The 25,652-nt window shown below is 47.9% G+C and overlaps 1 protein-coding gene across 2 annotated transcripts in view; it reads left to right on the forward strand.

Moving 5' to 3' along the window:
* Window positions 1-25,652, forward strand: part of CDH23 (cadherin related 23) — a 394,527-nt gene that overhangs the window by 213,207 nt on the left and 155,668 nt on the right. For both annotated transcript variants that reach the window (XM_060125509.1, XM_060125510.1), the window contains one exon: window positions 22,652-22,716. In XM_060125509.1, coding sequence (XP_059981492.1) covers window positions 22,652-22,716 — 65 coding nt within the window. The remainder of the gene's footprint in view (window positions 1-22,651; window positions 22,717-25,652) is intronic.

Genomic DNA, 25,652 nt, shown 5'->3' on the forward strand with positions numbered 1-25,652 from the left:
GTCATATATGGCCTTTATTATGTTGGGGTTTTGGGGTTTTTTTTTTTTTTGCTTTTTCTGCGTTTATTGATATGATCATATATTAAGAGAATAAAAGGAAAAATTAACTTAGTTAATTTTTTAATGTTAAGTCAAACCTGCATACCTGGGATAAAACCTAGTATGTGATGTATTGTTGAATTTGATTTGCTATTATTTTATTAAGAATTTTGGAGTTTATATTCATGAAGGATATTGGTTTATAATCTTTTTTATGGTAATGTCTTTCTCAGGTTTTGGTATTACATTTATCCTTGTCTCATAAAACGAGTTTATTAGTAATCCCTTCGGTATGTTTTAAAAAGTTTGCATGAGATGGGTCTTATTTCTTCTTGGATATTTTGATGGGATTCACTGGGGTTACTATCTGGTCCTGGAATTTTCTTTGGGGGAAGCTTTAGATTCATTTTCCTTAATAGATATAGGTGTATTCAGATTTTTTTGTTATTTTTCATGTGAATTTTGGTAACTTTCGGGGGGGGATTTGTCCTTTCATCTCAGTTGTTGAAATTTTTAGCATAAAGTTGTTCATAGCATTCTTTTTATTATCCTCTAATGTCTGTGGGGTCTGTGTTGATAATCTCTTTTTCATTCCTCCTTTTGGGGTTTTCTCTTTTTCCTTGATTAGCTAGAAGTTTGTCATTTTTGTTTATAAGTTCAAAGAATCAACTTTTGGCTTTGTTAATTTTCTCTATTATTTATTTTCTATTTTATTGACTTCCCTCTTATTATAATTTATTTCTTTTTTACTTTGTTTTTTTTAGTTTCTTAAGATGGAATCTTAGGTCATTGATTTTAGATTTTTCTTCTAATATAAGTATTTAAAGTGCTGGATTTTCATCTAAGCATTCATAAGTTGTATCAAGAAAAATTGATATTCAGTACATTCTTTGTCATTTAGTTTAAAATTTTTTCATTTTATTCTTTATTGAAGTATAGTTGAATTACAATATTGTGTTAATTACTGCTGTACAAAGTGACTCAGTTATACATATAGATATATTCATTTTTTATATTCTTTTCCATTATGGTTTATCACAGGATATTGAATACAGTTCCCTGTGTTATACAATAGGACCTTGTTGTTTATCCATTCTGTATATACCAGTGTGCATCTGCTAATCCCAAGCTCCCAATCCAACCGTCTCCCATCCCCCTCCCCCTTGGCAACCACCAGTCTATTCTCTATTCTGTTTCTGTTTCATAGATAGGTTCATTTGTGTCATCTTTCAGATTCCACATAAAAATGATATCTTATGTATTTGTCTTTCTCTTTCTGACTTGCTTCGCTTAGTATGATACTCTCTAGTTGCATCCGTGTTGCTGCAAATGGCATTATTTCATTTTTTATGGCTGAGTAACATTCCATTGTATATATGTACCACATCTTCTTTATCCATTCATCTGTCAGTGGGCATTTATGTTTCCATGTCTTGGCTATTGTGAACAGTGCTGCTATGAACATAGGGGTGCATGTATCTTTTTGAATTACAGTTTTGTCTGGATATAAGTATGGCCTTTATTGTGTTAAGGTAAGTTCCCTCTATGCCCACTTTCTGGAGAGTTTTTTATCATAAATCGGTGTTAAATTTTATCAAAAGCTTTTTCTGCATCTACTGAGATGATAGTGTGGTTTTTATTCTTCAGTTTGTTAATGTGGTGTATCATATTGATTTGAGTATACTGAAGAATCCTTGCATGCCTGGGATAAATCCCAGTTGATCATGGTGTATGATCCTTTTAGTGTACTGTTGAATTAGGTTTGCTAGTATTTCATTGCGTTTTTTCTGTGTCTATGTTCATCAGTGATATTGGCCTGTAATTTTCTTTTTTCATGGTATCTTTGTCTGGTTTTGGTATCAGGGTGATGGTGGCCTCATAGAATGAGCTTGGGAGTGTTCCTTCCTCTGCAGTTTTTTGGAAGAGTTTAAGAAGGCCAGGTGTTAACTCTTCTCTAAATGTTTGATAGAATTCGCCTGTGAAGTCATCTGGTCCTGGATTTTTGTTTGTTGGAAGTTTTTAAATCACAGTTTCAATTTCATTCCTTGTGATTGGTCTGTTCATATTTTCTATTTCTTCCTGGTTCAGTCTTGGAAGGTTGTAGCTTTCTAAGAATTTGTCCATTTCTTCTAGGTTTTCCATTTCATTGGCATATGGTGGCCTGCAGTAGTCTTTTATGATCCTTTGTACTTCTGTGGTGTCCATTGTAACTTCTCCTTTTTCATTCCAAATTTTATTGATTTGAGCCCTCTCTTTTTTTTCTTGATGAGTCTGGCTAAATATTTATCAATTTTGTTTATCAATTCAAAGAAACTTTTGAATAGCTTTTAGTTTCATTGATCTTTTCTATTGTTTCCTTTATCTCTATTTCATTTATTTCTGCTCTGATCTTTATGATTTCTTTCCTTCTACTAACTTTGGGTTTTCATTGTTCTTCTTTCCCCAGTTGCTTTAGCTGTAAGGTTAGGTTGTTTACTTGAGATCTGTCTTGTTTCCTGAGGTAAGATTGTCTTGCTACAAACTTCCCTCTTAGAACTGCTTTTGCTGTGTCCCAAGGTTTTGGATCATCGTGTTTTCATTGTCAATTGTCTCTAGGTATTTTTTGATTTCCTCTTTGAGTCCTTCAGTGATCCATTTGTTGTTTAGTAACTTATTGTTTAGCCTCCATGTGTTGGTGTTTTTTATAGTTTTTTTTTTTTTGTAGTGTATTTCTAATCTCATAGCATTGTGGTCTGAAAGGATGCTTGATATGATTTCAGTTTTCTTAAATTTACCAAGGCTTGATTTGTGGCCCAAGATGTGATCTATCCTGGAGAATGTTCCATGTGCACTTGAGAAGAAAGTGTATTCTGCTGCTTTGGGATAGACTCTTCTATAAATATCAGTTAAGTCCATGTGGTCTAATGTGTCATTTAAGGCCTGTGTTTCCTTATTGATTTTCTGTCTGGATGATCTGTCCATTGATGAAAGTGGGGTGTTAAAGTCCCCCATTTTTATTGTGTTACTACTGATTTCTCCTTTTATGGCTGTTAGCATTTGCCTTATATATTGAGGTGCTCCTATGTTGGGTACATATATATTTCCAATTGTTATGTCTTCTTCTTGGATTGATCCCTCAATCATTATGTAGTGCCCTTCTTTGTCTCTTGTAATAGTCTTTATTTTAAAGTCTATTTTGTCTGACGTGAATATTGCTCCTCCAGCTTTCCTTTGATTTCCATTTGCATGGTATACATTTTTCCATTCCCTCACTTTCAGTCTGTATGTGTCCCTAGATCTAAAGTGGGTCTCTGGTAGACAGTATATATCCGGGTCTTGTTTTTGTATCCATTCAGCCGGTCTGTGTCTTCTGGTTGGAACATTTAATCCATTTTTATTTAAGGTAATTATTGATATATATGTTCTTATTGCCATTTTGTTAATTGTTTGGGATTTTTTCTTTTTTTTTTGGTGCAGTACGCGGGCCTCTCACCGTGGTGGTCTCTCCCGTTGCGGAGCACAGGCTCCGGGTGCGCAGGCTCAGAGGCCATGGCTCACGGGCCCAGCCACTCCATGGCATGTGGGATCCTCCCAGACCAGGGCACAAACCCGCGTCCCCTGCATCAGCAGGTGGACTCTCAACCACCGCGCCACCAGGGAAGCCCCCTGGATTTGTTTTTGAAGGTCTTTTTTTTCCCTTCCTCTTTTGTTCTCTTGTGATTTGATGTGTATCTTTAGTGTTGTTTGGATTGGTTTTTCTTTTGTGTGTGTGTAGATTTTTGGGGGGGATTGTAGATTTTTGGTTTGTGGTTCCCATGAAGTTTTGATATAACAGTCTATATATGTACAAGATTGTTTCAAGGTGCTGGTCTCTTAATTTACAGTGCATTTCCAATATCCTGTATTTGTACTCTCCTTTTCTCACAGTTGCTGGTTTTGATATCATATTTGTGTGTGTGTGATTTCTTACCTTTGCGTTATGTTTGCCTTTACCAGTGAGCTTTCCCATTCATAATTTTCTTGATTCTAGTTGTGGCCTTTTCTTTTGCACCTAGAGAAGTTCCTTTAACATTTGTTGTAAAGCTGGGTTTGTGGTGCTGAATTCTCTTAGATTTTCCTTGTCTAAGCTTTTGATTTCTCTGTCAAATCTGAATGAGAGCTTTGCTGGTTAGAGCATTCTTGGTTGTAGGTTTTTTCTTTTTCATCACTTTAAGTATATCATGCCACTCTCTTCTGGCCTGCAGAGTTTCTGCTGAAAAATCAGCTGATAACCTTATGGGGATTCCCTTGTATACTGTTGCTTTTCCCTGTTGCTTTTAATATTTTTTCTTCATCTTTAATTTTTGGTCAGTTTGATTAATATGTGTCTCAGCATGTGCCTCTTTGGGTTTATCATATGTGGGACTCTCTGTGCTTCCTGGACTTGAGTGTTTCCTTTCCCATGTTAGGGAAGTTTTTGGGTATAATCTCTTCAGATATTTTCTCAGGCTTGTTCTGTCTCTCTTCTCTTTCTGGAACCCCTATAATGTGAATGTTCATGCATTTAATGTTGTCCCAGAGGTCTCTGAAACTGTCCTCATTTCTTTTCATTCCTCTGTTCCATGGCAGTGATTTCCATCATTCTGTCTTCCAGCTCACTTATTTGTTCTTCTGCCTCAGTTATTCCGTTATGGATTCTTTCTAGTGTATTTTTCATTCCAGTTATTGTATTGTTCATCTCTGTTTGTTTGTTCTTTAGATCTCTAGCTCTTTGTTAAACTACTTTTGTATCTTCTCAATCTGTGCCTTCATTCTTTTTCTGAAGATCTTGGATCACCTTTACTATCATTACTTTGAATTCTTTTTCAGGTAGGTTGCCTATCTCCTCTTCATTTAGTTGTTCTTGTGGGTTTTTATCTTGTTCCTTTGTCTGGAACATATTTCTTTGCTATCTCATTTTGTCTAACTTTCTGTGTTTGTGGTCTCCTTTACACTGGCTCCAGGATCATAGCTCTTCTTGCTTCTGGTGTCTGTCTCCTCATGGTTGAGGTTAGTCCTGGGGCTTGTGTAGGCTTCCTGGTGGGAGGGATTGGTGCCTACCCACTGGTTGATGGAGCTGAGTCTTGTCCCTCCATTGGGCACGGCCATGTCAAGGGTTGTGTCTAGAGGTGGCTGTGAGCTCAGTATAACTTTAGGCAGCCTGCATGCTGATGGGTGGGACTGTGCTCCTATCCTGCTGGTTGTTTGGCCTGAGGCATTCCAGCAGTGGAGCCTGTAGGCTGCTGTAGGTCTTGATGCCAAAATGGCGAATTGTGGAAGAGCTCATGCCAATCAGTATTCTCTGGGGCCTCTGCCACCAGTGTCCTTGTCCCCTCAGTGAATCAGAGCTGACCCCCACTTCCCCAGGAGACTCTCCAAGGTTCATAGGTAGAACTAGCCCAGGCTCCTGTAAAGTCACTGCTTTGTGCTGGGTCCCAGTATATGTGAAACCTTGTGTGAGCCCTCCAAGAGTGGAGTGTCTTTTTACCCCAGTCCTGTGGAGCTCCTGCACTCAAGCCCAGCTGGCCTTCAAAGTCAAATGCTCTGGGGAATTCCCTGGCAGTCCAGTCGTTAGGACTCGGCACTCTCACTGCCAGGGCCCTGAGTTTGATCCCTGGTCATGGAATTAAGATCCTGCAAACCATACAGCACAGCCCCCCCCCGCCCCCCAAAAAAGCCAAATGCTCTGGGGATTCCTCCTCCTGATGCCAGACCCTCAGGCAGGACTTTAACTCTTGTGGGAGAAACTCTGTGATATAATTATTCTCCAGTTTGTGGGTTGCCCACCTGGGCAGTATGGGATTTGATTGTCACAAAAGTGCCCCTCCTGCCGTCTCATTGTGACTTTGTCTTTGAATGTAAAGTATCTTTTTTGTTAGGTTCGAGTCTTTTTTGTTGATGGTTGTTCAGCAGTTAGTTGTGATTTTGATGTTTTCATGAGCGGAGGTGAGCTCAAGTCCTTCTACTCTGCCATCTTTTTCAGAATTGAGGGGCTGCTTTTAGTTTTGATGCTCGCTGTCTCTTTCCTCAGCGTGTGTTGGCCGTTATCCCTTTGATACGGGGTGTGCAGGTGCAGTGGTCCCTGAACACTCCTGGGACAGTGGGGCAGCCCTTGGCACCTGCTCACGGGTCTCCTAGGGGCGGCTGCTCTCTGCGCACTCCCAGGATAGCAGTGCAGCGCTTGGTGCCTGCTTGCAGGTCTCATACCGGTGGCCCGTGCCCACTTCTGGAGCCCAGAATAGAAGCAACAACTCACGCACCCCCCCACCCCAGAGCTCCCGTAGGTGGTGTCCTGTTGCCTGGGAATACTCACAGGGAAAGAAACTCTTACAGTCATCCTGCCCCTCTCCTCATGCACCCTCCCAATAACGGCACCTCTCTGGTGGGCCCTGGCTTCTTCCAAGTACCCCCTTAGTTGCCACAGTCCAGCCTCTTAAGGCTGTCTTGGTGAAGCCAACCCCAGTCCTCTCCCTGGGTCTGACCTCTGAAGCCTGCACTTCAGCACCCAGCCCCCACCTACACCGACAGATGAGCGTCTGAGGCTGGGGAGTGCAGGGCGGCAAGTTACAGTGCAGGTTACTCTCTGTTTTGCCTTCTGCAAACTGGTCGCTGTGCTCTCCTCCTAGGCTCCGAAGTTCCCCTCTATCCAGGCTGATCTACCTGCTGATGCAGGGACTCTCCAGGGTGCAGGAACCTTTCCTCCTTCACAGCTCTCTGCCTGGGGCACAAGCCCTGTCACCAATTCCTTTCTTTTTCTTTTTCCTCTTGTCCTACTTGGTTACATGGAGTTACATGGTTACATGGACTTGCAGAAGTCTGAGGTCTTCTGCTGTCATTCAGTAGATGTTCTGTGTGAATCGTTCCACTTGTAGATGTGTTTTTTTTTTTTTTACATCTTTACTGGAGTATAATTGCTTTACAATGGTGTGTTAGTTTCTGCTTTATAACAAAGTGAATCAGTTATACATATGCATATGTTCCCATATCTCTTCCCTCTTGCATCTCCCTCCCTCCCACCATCCCTATCCCACCCCTCCAGGCGGTCACAAAGCACCGAGCTGATCTCCCTGTGCTATGCACCAAACGTAAGGTAGATAGCTAGTGGGAAGCTATGTTTGGTAGTGTATATATGTCTATGCCTCTCTCTTGCTTTGTCACCCTGAGAAAACCATAATTCAAAAAGAGTCATGTACCAAAATGTTCATTGCAGCTCTATTTACAATAGCCCGGAGATGGAAACAACCTAAGTGTCCATCATCGGATGAATGGATAAAGAAGATGTGGCACATATATACAATGGAATATTACTCAGCCATAAAAAGAAATGAAATTGAGCTATTTGTAATGAGGTGGATAGACCGAGAGTCTGTCATACAGAGTGAAGTAAGTCAGAAAGAGAAAGACAAATACCGTATGCTAACACATATATATGGGATTTAAGAAAAAAAAATGTCATGTAGATGTGTTTTTAATGTTTCTGCGGGAGAAGGTGAGCTCCCCATCCTACCCCTCCACCATCTTGATCCCTATCCCCATTTTGAGTTAATTTTGTGTATGGTATAAGATAGTGGTCCAGTTTCATTCTTTTTCACATGGCTGTCCAGTTTTCCCAGCACAATTTACTGAAGAGATTGTCCTTTCCCATTTGTATAGTCTTAGCTCCTTGTCATGAATTAATTGACCATATATACATGGGTTTATTTCTGGGCTCTTTATTTTGTTCCATCGATCTGTGTCTGTTTTTATGCCAGTACCGTACTGTTTTGATTCCTATAGTTTTGTAGTTTGAAATCGGGGAACATGATGCTTCCAGCTTTGTTCTTCTTTCTCAAGGTTGCTTTGGCTATTGGGGGTTTGTTGTGGTTCCACACAAATTTTAGGATTGTCTGCTGTGTTTCTGTGAAAAATTCCATTGGAATTTTTTTTTTTTTTTTTGCGGTACGCGGGCCTCTCACTATTGTGGCCTCTCCCTTTGCGGAGCACAGGCTCCGGATGCGCAGGCTCAGCGGCCATGGCTCACAGGCCCAGCCACTCCGCGGCATATGGGATCTTCCCAGACGGGGGCACGAACCCGTGTCCCCTGCATCGGCAGGCGGACTCTCAACCACTGCGCCACCAGGGAAACCCTCCATTGGAATTTTGATAGGGATTGCATTGAATCTGTAGATTGCTTTGGGCAGTGTGGAAATTTTAACAATATTAATTTTTCAGTGCATGACCATGGAATATCTTTCCATTTATTTGTGTCGTTTTCAGTTTCTTTCATCAATGTCTTACAGTTTTCACCCTAGTATTTTCTGTTTCATTCTACTAGATTTCTTTTTTATTTTTTTAATGATAGTCATGACCCACTAAATTGATTTTATGACCAATTAACGTATGGTAACCTAAGAAGGAAACTTCTCCCCTAATGTAATGATGATGATAATGATACCTCATGTTTCTCAAGTGCTCACTACAGGGGGCAGAGTGGTAAAGACCCCAGCCTCCAGACTTACACGATCCACGTTTATTCTGATTCACCCATTTCTGAGTCCTATGACTTTGAATAGGTTACTTGTATCGGCAATGACTCAATACAGCTACCACTAACACAAACCCCCCAAATCTTTTCTTAAACAAAATCAAAGTGCATTTCTCTCACATTTAAAAGCTGTTTAGAGGTAAGCAGCCTTGGCTGCTTCTTTCAGGTTCTCTCCTTCACCATTCCTAGAGTATGGCCCTCACCTCCATGATCCAAAATGGTTGCTAGAGCTCCAGCCTTCACATCCAGATTCCAAGCTGCAGAATGGAGAAAATGAGGCCAAGCACTCTCATTTCCTTTTAAGGAGACTTCCAAAGGAAATGCCTTGCAAACTTCTGCTTTCATCTCGTTGGCCAGAACTTAGTTGTGTGGCTGTGCTTAGCTGCAAAGGAAGGTGGGAAATGTCGTATTTTAGCCAGGTAGTGTTCTACCCCCTAAAAAGCATGGTTTCTGTTCAGCTGAGAAAGGGAGTATAGATGTTTAAGTCTCTGCCAAATAACCTGTGTGTGCCTCAGTTTCCTCTCTTGGAAAACGGTGATCATGATAGCTCCATATGCATTTGTTGTGGGGATTCAAGGGGATAATGTAAAGGACTTGGCAAAGCACCTAATGTGGAGTAGGTGCTAAACAAATAACAGGCACTAGTATTGAGTGCCTGGTGCCAAACTGACCCCCTTCTGTGTGTTATCTCATCGAATCCCCATGACAGCCCGGTGAGGTAGAAATTAGTGTCCTTATCTTATAGATGAGAGCCCTGAGATTCAGAGTACTTAGCTGCTTGCCAAAGGTCACACCTGTGGAGGGGGCAGAGCGGAGGCGTGAACCCTTGTCTCTAGGATACCAACGTCCTTCCCCTTCACCATGAGGCAACACAGCCTCCTCATGAAGACTGAAACCCTCCCTGAGACTCCCCTGGTGAAACTGTGGGACCAAGAGGTATGACAGGTTGGAAACTGAACTTGGCCGACTGACGTCCAAGCTGAACCCAAGGCCCAGACCCCCCTCTGTCTGCCCAGCCACCTGTAGGGGGTACCCCCTGCCCAAAGGAGAAACAGGACCAGGACACACACACACAAAAAGCCCTTTAGGCTCCCATTGTAACAAGACCTGCAACCTTCGGGTCAGAAGGTCAGGGACTTCAAGTTGCTGAAGGACCCTGGGTAAACCCCTTTCCTCCATGAACCTCAGTTTCTCTATGGAGAGAAGGCTGCTGGACCCTCTCCCCATTCTGGGACATTTTTAGAACAACGTGGCTAGAATGTTTTGAACTCCTTGGGAAGCAAGTCTTTATAAATGAGATACGCTGCTCTCCTGTCAGGGCATTTCTCAGTCTGAGTTAGAACATTCTAAATACCGGAGGCGGGATGGGCAGAGGAGTGAGTGAATCCAAATGTCTGTGGACAGAGGCTGCTTCTCGGGCGTGAATGCTCCCAGCACGCCCTCGCCAGCCTGCGCTGATACACAAAATCTGATTGTCTCACCAGTCAAGCCCTGGGCTGGACTGGCCCATGTGAGTGAGGGCCTGGGGCTGTAGCCCTCTGCTGGTCTCAGGATCACGGGTGATTTATAGTTCCTTTGTCTGACTTTGACCTTAATTTCTTCTGTCGTTGTGGGGCTGTAAAATTCTTTAGGGACCTGCAGGCGGAGTGATGGAGATGTCAGGCGGGCAACTGTGTGGGTATTTAATCTATCAGATGTGTGGCTTGCCATTTAGGGAGACAACAGGAGGATGTGGAATCAATATGGTTCATTAGTGAGCTGCGCGTGATGGCCCAATCGGAGCCCGCCAATGGCAGCAGGCACGGGGGCCGTGTCACCCGGCTCCAAGTCACCTTGAGTGAGGATGTGTCCTGGCACATGGGTGGGGACCAGTCCCCACCCAGGTACCTCTCCTCACCTTTCCACTAGGCCTGGAGCTGCCTGTTGCACCCCATGGGGGCAGGGAAGAAGAGGGAGGGGGTCAGACTCCAGGCAAGGATACAGTGGTGAGGTCCAGCAGTGGGGGGAGGTGTTCCCAGCCATGGTTTGGCTACATCCCCAGGGGGCTGATTGGACTGTCTGTTCTTCCTCCTTCCATCTCCTCTGCACACAAGGCCCCACTTAACTGAGGCTCGGCCGCAGTGTCTGTCCCCACATCTCTCTGGCACCCTCCCCTTCTCATCCTCTACCACATAATCCCAGCCTGATAACTGGCCCCAGAGAGGCCTCAAGACCCTTCTGACTGTGAACATCTCGTTCACCCCCGGCCACCCTCCTGCATCCCCGGGAAAATGGCTTTCTGCATCCCGCTCTTCTTTGATGGTCAGATGTGATTTTTCTTTTTTTAAAGGCACTCAGTTGAGTCTTCCTCAAATCCAATGGCATAAAAGAAGGGGCAGCATTGTAGAAGGGCTAGGAGCGGGATTTTTTTCCTCTTTGATTTGTGCGTGCGAGTGTCAGACAGACGAGGGTTCGAGTCCCAGCTCTGCCGGTGACCAACTGCAGGACCCTGAGCCCGCTAACAGCCATCCCTGAGCCACTGGCCACTCTGCGTGCCTTGAGGGCTGGGAACATACTGCCAGGCTCACCGTTGCGTGTCCAGTGTCCAGCCTGAGGCTTGTGTCGAAGGTCTGGCTCTCCAGAAGCAGACCCTGAGACAAGGACTCAAGGACCGGCAGTTTACTTGGGAGGTGACCCCAGGAAACTCAGGTGGGAGCGGGAGGTGAGACGAGGTCACTCAAGGGGGCGCCGTGAAGCCGGCTACCACGGGCGCTTCTGGAGCTCTGTCCGCTGGGAAATCAACGGCAGGGCTGTGTCTGAGCTATCCAAGCTCAGGGCGAGGAGGCTGGGGTATTGGTCCATCGACTCCTAGCCCCCATTGAGTGGGGACAGCTTCTGGGGATGTGGACACCCCATCATTCCAACTGCTCCTTTGAGAAGGAAGCTCACGGGCCAAGAGGGGCATGGACGCTTCCACTAAAGCAGCCCCTGGTGTGTGGAGGTGGGCACGGGGGCGTGTGTGGCACCAATAGCTTCTGCCCCAGCTGGGAACTTTGCACGCTCATAAGACAGAGGTAGTATTAGTACTTATCTCATGGAGTGGGAGTGGAAATGAAATGTGCCAATACATGTAGGTTTCTTGGAATAAATCCTGGGACCCAGTAAGGACTAAACAAGAGTGAGCTGTGTTACTCGTTTTGCAGTCATATCAGCTGGAGTTGCTTATCTGTAAAATGGGGCTGTGACCCCATCTTGCTGGTTGCTTGCAGGATTAGGGACAAACCGTGTCACGTTTCTCACACAGTGCCAGGCCAGGCCCATAGCTTGACACTCAGCAAGGCAGTGGTTGCACTTATCCCCCTGCCTCCGGGGGACCCCATGCTCGTCCTACAAGCCGGCCTGGGGACCGGCAGGCAGTGCCAGGCATGGGACGCAGGCAGCTGCGGCCACCCCGACAGCCCTCGACATCCCGTAATTGCTTTCCCGTGACAACTGCTTTAAGCACAGAGCCGCTGGCCAGAGCAATTTGCTCCCCATCAATTTTTATTTCCAGGTTTTAAAATAAGATAGAAATAAAGAAGGGGGGTGGAGGAGCCCAAGAACAACACTGTATCTGCAATAACAAGCAAGCCGGGGACCCCACACCTTGAGTGCACCTGTCAGCCCAATTCTCGTCCCTCCCCGGCCACAGAAGGGCACGTCAATAGGCGGGGCTCAGGTCAGGCCCGCATTGGAGCACCCTCTCCGGTAGGGCTCAGTGCCACTTCTCCTCCCCCTCCACCCGGCCAGCTGCTGGCACAGCCCAGGCGGGAGGGCCAGGCTGAGGGAGGGCTCAGCAGCAGCATGTCTGCGGAGGACTGGAAACAGTGAGTGGTTAGAATCAGGGGTGGAAAGACAAGAACTGGCTCCACTTAGACAGCGGCTCCTATGTGCCAGGCACTGGTCTAAGGCACGTTGCTTCAGTACCTTCTAAAATCCCCACTCCAACTCCATGAGACAGGTACTACTATTAGCCCCATTTTACAGATGAGGAAACTGAGGGTTGGAGTGGATGTTACTGTAGTTGTTGGCAGATGGGCCAGGAGAGGTCAGGGGCCAAAGAGGCTGGCCCACATCAGGCCTCAGGGGCATGGCAAGCAGTTTGGGCTTTGTCTTCAATGCCCCGGGAGCCTTCTAAGCTGGAGAATGGTGTCTCGTGTGGTCAGACATCCCCTCTGGCCCTGGTGGAGGATGGGCTGCTAGCACCAGAGGAGGAGCGGGCAGATGGGTCAGGAGGCTGTGCACATAGGCCGTGAAGCCCAGTGTCTTCCTCAAAGTCCCACAGCTGGATGGTTGGGCAGAAGCTGGACCAGCACCCAGATCTCACGCTCCCATTTTGAAGGGATTTTCATGACCCTACACAGAGCCACACAACCTTTTGAGGCCTTTGGTGCCTGGTCTTGTACTGTGCCTCCCAGGGAGAAGCAGGTTTCTGACCCTCCGGGGGCAGAGAGCCCAACAGACATAGCAGAGAGACTTTACTCACATCCCACTGTTTGCTGACTCCCATAGGGAAGGTGGGGCTGAGAGAGATCCTGAGGCCTTCTCTGCACTCAGTACTATGACAGATGAGTGATGCGGCATGGGCATGTGTGATGGAGTGGTGGCCATCCACCCCAGGTCCACGATGGAACGTGAGGGAGCCCCACCACCCACCGAGTCCCCACCCTTTCCTAACTGCCCTCCCACTCAGCGACTCACCTGACCGTGTGCTCTGAGTCTCTGTCCCCAGCCTCCCCAGTAGCACCCTTTTGTCCTAAGGCCTTCTGCACACTCAGAAGGCCGAGAGCAGGACCAAGGGCTTTCCTGAATGCACCTTTCTTCCTATGACCCGCAGCCTCCCCGGGATCTCTCCTGTACCCTCTGCTTCACTCCCTGGTCCCACTGCCCACCTGGAGCACTCCTCTTCTTATCCCTACACGAAGTCCAATGGGAGACATTTCCTTACAGATGCTATCATTTCTTCTCCCAGGAGTGTGACATCCCCCCTGACCAGGGATTCCCAGGAAGGTGCTCAGAGCAGCAGCTTCCAACCAAACCTTGTTTTACGCACCCAGCACTCACCATGCCCTCACCCATCAGCCCTGGCTTCCTACTCAGATTAGATAGCTTCCTTCTGAGACGATGAGGGAAACTGACACACCGAGCATTTGCCCGGAAGTGTGGGGCAGTCCAGATGATACTTCCTGGCCATTGGCTTCTACCTCACATCCTAGAGAGAAGCTGAAATACTCGTCCACAGCATGGGAGGGAGTGTGGGAACAGGGGAGAAGACCGGGCCCCATGGGCCTAATCAGGCCAAGTGGAGGTCACCCCAGCCTCCGGGCTACCAGGTTCCTCCAGAGGAGTACCTCCTGCCTCCCACCGGCCTCCCCAGAGCTTGCAAGAGGGCAGTTAATCTCACGTAGTTTAAGGAGTTATTCAGAGGAGCTCAGCGAATGATGAATGTGGAAATCACTACCAGTGAAGCACTGGGGCTCCGTGGAGCTGTTTAAAAATGCATTCTCCCATGTAAATTTCTGCTCCATCAATCCTTATGACATGTCAAACATTGCTATTGTTTCCTGAACAAATTGTACCGTGTGCCCTTCTCTGCAGATTTGTGCACGGGAGCAGAACTGCTCGCCAGTGCCCGCTGTCTGCCACGTTTGCTTGGGACCCAGGGCTGCTGGGAAGGCAGCTGGGTCCGCCTTGCTTCAGAGCAGAAGCCCCGTGTGGGGCATCCGGGCGAGCGTGCGTGACGGGGGTGTGGACGCCGGTGGGGAGTGACTGAGTGTGTGCCTGCCAGCTGCCGGCCTGCAGGGAGAGGTGCACAGGTGGCTGGGGCAGGGGCGTGGAGGGGCCCCCAGGGCTGAGGGTCGGGTGGGCGTGGGGGCTGCTTGAGACTGAGGGTGGGTGCAGATGTGCATGTGAGTACGTAGCAGGTTGGGGTCCACCTGAGACAGAGGAAAAGAGAGAAGGTTTCTGTGAGAGTATGTGAGGGTGGGGGTGGGACAGGGAGGTATTGGGGGCTGCCTGAGACACAGAGAGGAAGAGAGAGAGAGAGAGAGGGGGTGTGTGTGTGTGTGTGTGTGTGTGTGTGTGTGTGTGTGTGTGTGTGTGTGTGTGTGTGTGTGTGTGTGTGTGTGAAGAGAGAGAGAAGTAGGTAGGGAAGCGAGAGGGCACAGGTAGACAAAAGAAGACACAGGGCAGGACTTTCTAGCCAAAAAGAAGGGTACAGGGTGTTTAGAAACCTGAGAGAGGAGGGCGTCTGGCCCAGGGAGGGGATCAGGGAGCCAGAGTGCAGCAGCGGCATCCGACGAGCAGCAGTTGGCGGCAGACCCAGCAGGAGGCCAGAGCAGGTGGGGGTCAGGTCGGGGCATAAGGCCCAATGTCAGCAGATGGGCGTCTGCAAGGCCATGACGAGGGACAACAGGGAGGTGCAGGGATCCATGGGGATGGTGTGTCGGCAAGGCAGATAACCTGTAAGGGAGGCCCCTGGTTCAGGGCAAATGAATGGAAGACGGTGAGAGATGGCCACTGTTCATTGTCAGAACAGGCTGGGTCAGAAGGGGGCTCTTGGGAGGAGCAAAGAGACAAGAGGACCTGATCGCTGTTGAAATGGTGGATTCCTGGGAGTGGGCATGAGATGTTGTGATGAGCATCAGAGGGCAGGGAGCTGGGCTGAGCATAGAGCCCTGGCATCCAAGTTGAAGGAAGAGCTATATCCACAGGGTGCTGGGTGAAGAGCCCTGCAAGGGTCAGAAGGGTGCCCACAGCCAGCCAGCCGGCCCCGGCCTTTAGCAGGTGACAGCCTCCCCCAGTCTAGGCCCTGAGCCACCTGCACACACCATGACCAAGCTTGGGTGGGATGGGATTGGGGGGAACCTTTGAGGATGAAGGATCTTGGCTAAGGGCCTGCGTCCTGGGAAATGACATCCAGCGACCCCTGCATCCTTTGCTTACGAGCACAAGCAGAATCGCTGGAGCCCACCCGCTCAAGGCAGAGGCTGGGGGCAGAGCCTGTGACAAGAAGGAAAAGACTGCCTGTTGGGGCCTCATCTACGGGGTGAGTACAGTGACCTGGTAGGAGCACCCTGGATCCCATGGCTGAGCTCTCAAACTGCAGGAGGACGCCCCTCCTCCAGCCCCACCAATGGGGGAGGGGAGTGTTTGAGAGCACCTGCCTTGCAGTTGACTGTATTGGGTTCATGTCCTGGTACCGTGGCTGTTTGACCTTGGGCAAGTTGATTGACCTTTCTGAGCCTCAGTTCCCTCCATCTGTAAAATAGAAATAATTTCTATTCCTTCCCGAAAGTCCTTCCCGTAGGACTTTTGGGAAGATAGAGTGAACTAAAGCATGAGAAATACTGGGCACAGTGCCTGACACTGTGAGTAAGTGCTCAAAGGGAAATGGCAGGGGGTCCTTTGAGCCCCTCCCACCCTGTATAGCCAGGGGAAAGTCGGACGTTTCTGACATGAGCCTGGCTGGTCTGGGGATCTGCCTATTCCTCCACTGCAGGCTCACCTTGTCTTAACCTTTGGAATTTTCCCCCCCACCGTGTGTATTTATTTTTTTCTTTTTTGTCAGCAGAAGAAAATTACACTTTTGCCGGCATTGTCCATCACAGAAATAAGCACTCGCGGATGCAATTATAAAGGCCCAAATGAGGGAATTAGTTTTGCTGGTAATGCCGGTGTTGAGGAGAATCGGAGGAGAGGCCTTATAAATCAGGCGCTGGGCAGCAGCCAGTCCCGGCGGCACCCTCTCCCACGAGCTGACCGCGGGGACAGGTGCTGACCCGCCGGCTGGTCTTCCTGGGCTGCAGACGCTTCCACTGGGGGAGACAGAGACGTCTGAGCCGCCTCCGGGCCTCAGTGAGAGCGGTTCTCACCAGGACCTCCCAGGCTTCTCGGTGTCCAGCCAGTGACTGTCCTGTAGACCCAGATACACTGTGCCAAAGATCTTCTCCAGGGCTAGTCAACCTGAGATAGCAACCCAGTCACCTGCTAGCCCATTTTCTGCTGTGTTTCCCCACAGTTCTTACCACTGTCTGAAATTGTCATTTAGCTATTTCTCTCCTCCATTATTGTCTGTCTCCCCTTTCTGATCGTCAGTCACATTCCAGCAAGGGCATTGCCATGCTGATGGCTGTGGCTTCAGAGCCAGGCACAGTAGCTGGCACGTTGGAAAAGCTCAAAGTATTTACTGAGCACGCGACTGAGCGCGAGTCTGATCATCATCTTGGTGAAGGTTCTTTCTGTGGTGTGCCAGGCGCCCCCCATCTGCCCCTCCACGCCCACGCTGCCCTTCTCACCTGCTCTGCACCTGCCTGCAGGCTGGCCGTGAGGGCTGTTCAGTGAGTGTTCCCCCCACCCCCCATCCCACCTGCCTCTAAGGTTTAGCCAGTAGGGAGCTTGGATGAGAGACCTGAGCTTGGGAGACTTACTGGAGGTGCTTTATAAACCCCAGCCCTGCCTCCTGGGCCACCTGAGGAGCCCCACTCTGGCTGCTCACGGCCCACCAAGGTGTTTGCTGATGGGAGCACTAGCCCCCCAGAAGGAAGGTCATGCTGGCCCTCAGCGTCTGGCAATGGAAATCCCAGATTTTACTAAATTTGGCGAAGATTTTGAGCCCTGTGCCAAGCACAACACAGTATACAAAAATAAGTTAGGTACAGACTTGTCCGTCAAGGGGAGGGAACGGGGCATACGCAAAGCAGGTTTCAGGGACAGCAGACTGCTGAGTATTCTAAAACAGGTCCAGCCAGGGGCTCTCAGGTCAAGAACAGGAAGCAGCCAGGGAGCTCCCTAAGGGAGGGGGCATTTGGAGGGGTGGGCAGCAGTTACGGAATGAAGGGATGATGCAACCAGGCAATGAGGGGGCAGTTTGGGTGCATCAGGGAGAGATGGGTACAAAATCGCCAAGGCCAGCCAGGCTCTGCAGAGCCTTGACGACAGGCGCCGGTCTGAAGTTAATTCAGCAGCAGTGGGGAGCCATTGAAGGTCTTTGAGCAGAGGAAGATCATTGTAGCCATTGGTTTTGACTTCTTACACCTGGGCATCTTATGAGAGTCATGGCAAGTGGCAAAATGTGCTAGTGTGTACCTGTGGGTGAGATTCTAGCCCAGGTGGAGTAGTAACGGGGACACAGAGGCATCAGAGAGGGGGCCAGCAGCAGCGAGATCCCGGAAGTGACCCTGCACGGAGACAGAACATCCCAGAACGTGGCAGGAGGAAGGGTGTTCATGGCCTGAGGAGGACATTTGTTCTCTCTGCACAGGTCACTTCTCAAACCCTCCTTCCTAAAGTGGGCCCGAGGGTCACTGTCTGTTTGGCACGTGATTCATCTGTTGATTTTTCAGTTGCTTAGGAGCAAAGCAGGTCCTGGGAAGGAGGTTGTTGTGAAAAGTGCTGTAACAAGCAGAGTGGGGCTGGGACAGAGACCTGCCTGGGTGGGACAGGTTGCAGGGTGGGTAGTGGAGCAGGCCCCGGCAGCGCCCCCTACTGGGCTGGCCAGCACGGCCAAGCGGCTCCTAGGCCTCCACAGGACGCTGCTCCGAGGGCGTGTGTCACAAGCTGCTAAACGGTTTTCAACACAGGGATCTGGAGGCCAGCTCTGGCTCTTACCAGCTGTGAAGTCTTGGGAGAGTTCCTTATCATCCTGCCTCTGATTCCTTGTTTGTTACAGACAGGGAGGAGAGGGTTCTAACAGTACTTGCCACGTATGCGTGTGGTCAAAATGAAACAGTATACGTACCTATGTGGTGTGGATGTGGACGCAGGTGTACCTGTAGATGACGGATATAGGAGCTTTCCTGAGCCACCCTGATGTCCAGGCCCCGTGTCCCACCCTGGCCTCGGGGATCCGCAGCCTCCTGGGGTGGGAAACACATCAGCCCACAGCTCCAGCTCCACAGAGCGGTCACAGCTGGGAATGCCTCCAGCAGGGTGGAGCCCTAACCCAACGTTGGGGAGCCAGGAGGACAGGAGTGGGTGAGCCAGGTGGGAGAGGAAGGAGGCGATCCGGCAGAGGGCGCAGCGTGAGCAGAGCCGGTCAGGCCCGGGAGCCGCACACGGTCCAGCCTGCACGTGGTTGGAGATGAGGCCGGAGCTGGCAGCAAAGGCCCAAGTACAGGGCTGAGAATGCATGTAAAGGAGGAGGGCCTTCAGCAGGGCCGCCTAGTGGGCAGATTTGCTGCCTTCTCTGGGCGCAGGGCCCTATCAGGCCCTGCAGCAGCCTGGCGCTGGCCGGAGCGCCCTGACCAGGCCCTTTGTGTTGTGCTGGCCGCTCCCACCCTGGCAGGCGCACAGCCTGCCATATTATTCTGCTTCGTGCACGTGAAAAATGAAAGTTCTCCCTCTCCTCTTCACCAGGCATACATATTTCATACGGTCATTAGACGGTGGCACTAAAGGACTCACAAATCTTCCCCGGTTAGCATCGGCGGCCTGGGCGGGCAGCAAGAGGCCCCCGGGGAGAGGGGTCACCGTGGGAACCATGGCTGTGCTCAGTCCACTCGGGGAGGGAGTGGGGACTCAGCGGGGGTGGTAGAGGCCAGCATCTGCCTGGAGAGAGAAGGCAGTTCTGTCTTGTTCCCAGGGGCTCGTCACCTAACTTCCCTGAGCCTCAGGGTGAAGAGGACTGGACAGGGGGACCTCGGGGGTCCTTCCCACCCTAAGAGTCCGAGTGCAATTCCATAGGGCACATAGACGTGGAGGGCTTGTCCCCAGGGTCCCGATGCGACCTTCAGGGGCAGGAACCCCCCTTGTGGCTTGGCGCAGCCCACTCTGCTGACCCCTCTGCCCCTCCTAGCCTCTCCCCTCCTTTTCCCTCGCTCCTTCTTTTCGCCCCTCCCTTTCCCTTAGAATCCGCTCTCCTCGCTTTTGCCCCCATCTCTCCACCACCCCCTTCTTACTAGAATTGGTTCCTTCGTTTTCCAAGCATTTTTGAAGCACCTGCCACGTGTCAGGCACTGTCCAGGCTGGGAGGTGAGCCTGGCAGATGCGGCCCTACCCTCTTTGCTTCCCCAAACCCTTTCCTTGGACAAATGAGGATGCCGAGGCCCCAGGAGGTTGCTGTCTGGTCGCACGGTGACCTGGGCTGCTGACTCTGACCTGGAGCTAGGGTCTTTACATTACACTCACCCCTCACCAAGGGGCTTGATGACATCTGGTCAGCTGTTCCCTAGACTGAGCTGCAGTTATTATAGTCTAGTAATACCATGTGTGGCGGTGATCATTTCTTGGTGGAATGAAAGGGGACTTATGGGTGCCTCCCCGCCTTCTCTCGTCCCTGAAAGGGGAGGAGAGAGGTGGGCTTATTATGAGAAGTTTTGGTCTCCTGTGCCCTGGAATAACCATTCCTTCTGAGAACAAGTTCTCTTCTTGGTTTAGAAGCAAGAACACGTTGAGGCGAAGGATGTGACTAGCCGGCACTGGGTTCAAATCCTAACTTTGCCGCTCTTTCAGCTGTGAAGCCTTGGGTGAGCTGTTCACTCTCTGTGCCTCAGTTTCCCCATCTGTAAATTGGGGGTGGTAGTAATAATAGCACCTACGTCATAGGGTCATTATGAAGATACAATACGTGATAAGTGTGAGGAGTCGATAAATGCAGGTGTCGGGAGGAGTGGCTCAGGGCACGGGGGACGGTCTGCCCTGGAATCGGTCCTGGGTTAGAGGGTGGGTTACATAGCTCGGCGTTTACCTTTCCATTTATTATACACGCGTCCCCCGACAACCTGTGATGCTCTTGGAGCCTGGCCAGGGCGGTGAGAAGACAGAGGTCCACACGTCTGCTGAACACAGTGGGGACTGAATGGAACAGTGTGTACAAGAGCCTGTCCTTAAAAGCAGGCTGCCACAGCCCCTGGAATTGGCTTCCTTCTGGATAACCAAGTTTTCTGGATAAATGAGATCTTAACCCTTTGGATAGAAACACTTTTTCATTTAAATCATTTGGAATATATCATTTACTTCTCTGCCTTCCTGAATTCAAAATACTGGACTCAAATTGGCGTTTTCTTGAAATTCGGGTTTATCGTAAAGAACACAGAATGGAATAGATTTCACAGAATCCAAGAACTTTAAAAGGAACCTCAAAAAATACCTAGTACCGAGGTATTGAGCAGGGGGAAATAGGGAGAGGCTGATCAACGGGTACAAACTTTGTTATAAGATGAATAAGGTCTGAGGATCTAATGTATAACATGGTGACTATAGTTGATAACACTGTACCGTACCATTGAAATTTGCTGAGAGAGCAGAACTTAAGTGTTCTCACCAGACAAGTAACAAAAGAGTAAATCTGTGAGGTGATGGGTGGTTAATTAACTCAATAGTGGGAATCCTTTCCATTGTCAAGTATACCTCAATATAATATATTATCATAATAATTTTATTGTATAATAAAGTTATAAAATAATTTGTCAATTATACCTCAAAGCTAAAAAATAAACAAAAGTAGGTATTGAAACATATTTTTAGCAGCAGAACCTTTATCCAGTTGTGATCTTAGAGAAGCCCTGAGTGTCAAACACCCCAAGGTCAGCCCAAGGCCTTTCCCTCCAGGCTCTGGTGGCAGGTAGCAGTTTGCCCAGCTCTAGGGCCTGGCCTGGGAGGGAGCAGAGGTCACAGTGCCTGGCACAGAGTACACGCTTACTGAGTAACTATTGAATGAATGCATGAATGGTGTCACTTAGTCTGCACTGTGGACTGTAACCATGCCAGCGACAATGCAGAAGCCCAGAGGTTCCAGCTGCAAAAGCCAAGCCTCTACTATAACTACTAATGTCCTGGACAAGGGAGGGGTTGGAGAGGGGCCCCACGTAGGTGGCCTAAAGGAAGGAACCCTGGGATGGGAGTAGGGATCGCAGGTTCTGCCCCACTCTGCTTGAACCTGCTCGTGACCTAGAGTGGTGACAGGGTCACACCAGACCTCACTGTGGTCTGGCCCTCAGTTTTGTGATCTGTGTGATGGGTAGAAATGTGTGCCTTCCTCATCATGTTGTGACAGTTGTGAGGATAAAATGAGGTCTTAATAGACCTGGATGCCCTTTGACAATGTAAAATATATGATCGAGTGCAGGCTGGCAGTGGCCACCATTGTTGCCATCATCATCAGGCATGAGGCAGGCCACTCTCGCTCCAGTCTCTTTTGACTGTAGGTGATAGAAAGCCAACTTGGACCAGCCTGGATAAAAGAGATCTTGTTGAACTCACAAACCAAACTGAGGTGGGAAGGGATGTCAGATTCAGGACTCTAGAACTACCAAGATCAGCCCCTGTCTTCATCGTCCCTACACATCTAGCAACTCCCACTTCACATCGTCCCAGCTTCACTGCCCCAGAGGAAAGCTTTTATCCCCAGCAACAATAAGAAGAATCCCAGGAAAGGATTCTAATAGGCCCCTGCTGAGGTCAGGGACCACTCCCAGCCTAGTCCCTGAGGTCACGGGACTAGGTCCCACTTGGACCACTTGTTCAAGCAGAGAGGGATGCCAAAAGATGGGTGGGGGTGGGCAGCAGACTGTTTCCAGCAGAAGAGGTTGCCAACCAGACGATAGTCTGCTTGGTACACGCAGTGGATTATTCCCCGGGTTAAAGAAGGGGGAACACTAGAAATCCACCCAAGAGGCCTCCCCTACCGGGTACCACATCTGACTTGGAGGCTTTGGGGACTGGAGGAGAGTCGCCGGAGGAGGCCACCAGATGGTTGAACCCACCCCCGCTTTTGTTTGAGATATTTTGTAAACCTACAAGTTGTGACGACCCCAAGCCACAGGTCTAGGGTCTCTCCCCCAAGCCCTCTGAGCATCTACAGAGAATGTCTGACATGAGTCCAGGAAGGGAGATTTCGCAAAGTTGGAGATTTAGGTAGAAGACTGATCCTCCGGAACTGTGTGCTCCAGGATTAATTTAAATCGCCGTTTGTGACTGGTGAAAACCTTATTGCACAGCATGGCTCTAGAAAATTCGGCCTGGGCCTGAGGAGCTGTGTGGGGGGAAGCATGGGTTTGCTGTGGACGTTTCCTGCTGAGATCGGGAGCCTCGGCTGGTTCTGGCAGTAATGACTTCTTTTTCTTACCTTTGCAGGCAACAGACGATGACGTGGGCACCTTCGGGGAAGTCAACTACTTCTTCAGCGATAACGCTGATCGGTGAGCCCCTGCCCCTGGCCTTCCGAGGTGGCCCTCTGCCACTCAGCAGGCCCAGGACACTTCTTGGTGCCCAGGAAAAGTGCTGTGCCCCTGTGGCTAGGGAACTGGACTGTGAGTCAGAACTCACGGGCACTGCTGCTCGTTTGGCCCTGATTGTGGTACAGTATTGCTCAAGTCCCCTAAACTCTGGGGCATAGTTTCTCTGACCCTCAAAAGATAGCTTTTAGTTGGGGGAATGAAGACGCTTTTTTTTTTTTTTTTTTTTAACCTTGCCTAATGTCTTTATTTTACAGAGGGGACATTTAAGCCAAGGGAGGAAAATAACCATTTTTACAAACTTTTCCGTGTCCTTTTGTTCTGTTGTTGAAAAATGAAAATCAAATGACAGTAGATTTTCCCTTTTGCTTTAGTTTCTAAAAATATCAGAGTGAAATTGTCCACACATAGTTCTTTTTTTTTTTTACCTCTTCAATACTTTGTTTTAATTTAATTTTTATTTTATATTGGAGTATAGTTGACTTACAATGTTGTGTTAGTTTCAGGTATATAGCAAAGTGATTCAGTTATACAAATATATGTATCCATTCTTTGTCAGATTCTTTTCCCATATAGGTTATTACAGAATATTGAGTAGAGTTCCCTGTGCTATGCAGTAGGTCCTTGTTGATTATTTTATAGAGACTGGTATATATCTGTTAATCCCAAACTCCTAATTTATCCCTCCCCCATCACCTTTCCCCTTTGGTAACCATAAGTATGTTTTTGAAGTCTGTGAGTCTGTTTCAATTTTGTAAATAAGTTCATTTGTATCATTTTTTAGATTCCACATGTAAGTGATATCATATGATATTTGTCTTTCTGTCTGACTTACTTCACTTAGTATGATAATCTCTAGGTCCATCCATGTTGCCACAAATGGCATTACTGCATTCTTGTTTATGGCTGAGGAGTATTCCACTGTATATATGTACCATATCGTCTTTATCCATTCTTCTGTCGATGGCTATTTAGGTTGCTTCCATGTCTTGGCCATTGCAAATAATTCTGCAATGAACACAGGGGTGCATGTATCTTTTTGAATTACGGTTTTCTTCGGATAGATGGCCAGGAGTAGGATTGCTGGATCATATGGTAGCTCTATTTTTAGTTTTTTAAGGATCCCCCATTCTGTTCTCCATAGTGGCTGCATCAATTTACATTCCCACCAACAGTGTAGGAGGGTTCCCTTTTCTCCACACCCTCCCCAGCATTTATTGTTTGTAGGCTTTTTGATGGCCATTCTAACTGGTGTGAGGTGATACCTGATTGTAGTTTTGTTTCTTCGTTTTTAAAATTTATTTATTTATTTTATTTTTGGCTGCATTGGGTCTTCGTTGCTACATGCGGGCTTTTTCTAGTTGCGGCGAGTGGGGGTTACTCTTCGCTGCAGTATGTGGGCTTCTCATTGTGGTGGCCTCTCTTGTTGGGGAGCATGGGCTCTAGGCACGCGGGCTTCAGTAGTTGTGACATATGGGCCCAGTAGTTGTGGCTTGCAGGCTCAGTAGTTGTGGCTCATGGGCCTAGCTGCTCCGCAGCATGTGGGATCTTCCCAGACCAGGACTCGAACCTGTGTCCCCTGCATTGGCAGGCAAATTCTTAACCTCTGCACCACCAGGGAAGCCCCCTGATTGTAGTTTTGATTTGCATTTCTCTAATAATTAGAGATGTTGAGCACCTTTTCAAGTGCTTTTTGGCCATCTGTATTTCTTCTTTGGAGAAATGTCTGTCTGATATTCTGCCCATTTTTGATTGGGTTGTTTGGGGAGGTTTTTTTTGTTTTGTTTTTTTAATATAGAGCTGCATAAGCTGTCTGTATATTTGGAAGGTTAATCCCTTCCCAATGGCTTCATTTACAAATATTTTCTCCCATTCTGTGGGTTGCGTTTTTATTTTGTTTATGGTTTCCTTTGCTGTGTAAAAGTTCTTTAGTTTAATTAGGTCACATTTGCTTATTTTTGTTTTTATTTTCATTGCTCTAGGAGGTGGATCAAAAAGGATATTGCTGTAATTTATGTCAAAGAGTGTTCTCCCTGTGTTTTCCTCTAAGAGTTTTATAGTGTCTGACCTTACATTTAGGTCTTTGACCCATGTTGAATTTATCTTTGTGTATGGTGTTAGGGAGTGTTCTAATTTCATTCTTTTACATGTAGCTGTCCAGTTTTCCAGCACCACTTATTGAAGAGACTGTCTTTTCTCCATTGTATATTCTTGCATCCTTTGTCATAGATTAATTGACCTTAGGTGCGTGGGTTTATTTCTGGGTTTTATATCCTGTTCCATTGATCTATATTTCTGTTTTTGTGCCAGAACCATACTATTTTGATGACTGTAACTTTGTAGTGTAGTCTGAAGTCAGGGAGCCTGATTCCTCCAGCTTCGGTTTTCTTTCGCAGGATTGCCTTGGCTATTCGGGGTCTTTTGTGTTTCCATACAAATTTTTAAATTTTTGTTGTTTTTCTGTGACAAATGTCTTTGGTAGTTTGATAGGGATTGCATTGAATCTATAGATTGCCATGGGTAGTATAGGCATTTTGATAATATTGATTCTTCTAATCCAAGAACATGGTAGATCTTTCCATCAGTTTCTGTCATCTTCGATTTCTTTCATCAGTGTCTGTATAGTTTTCAGAGTACAGGTCTTTGTTCTCCTTAGGGAGGTTTATTCCTAGGTATTTTCTTCTTTTTGATGCAATGGTAAGTGGTATTTTTTCTTTAATTTCTCTATCTGAACTTCTGTTGTATAGGAACTTTAGTGTATAGGAATACAACAGATTTCTGTGCATTAATTTTGTATCCTGCAACTTTACCAGATTCACTGATGAGCTCTAGTAGTTTTCTGGTAGCATCTTTAGGATTTTCTATGTAGAGTATCATGTCATCTGCAAACAGTGACAGTT

Source organism: Lagenorhynchus albirostris, chromosome 16 (genome assembly GCF_949774975.1).
Source record: "Lagenorhynchus albirostris chromosome 16, mLagAlb1.1, whole genome shotgun sequence".
Lineage (NCBI taxonomy): Eukaryota > Metazoa > Chordata > Mammalia > Artiodactyla > Delphinidae > Lagenorhynchus > Lagenorhynchus albirostris.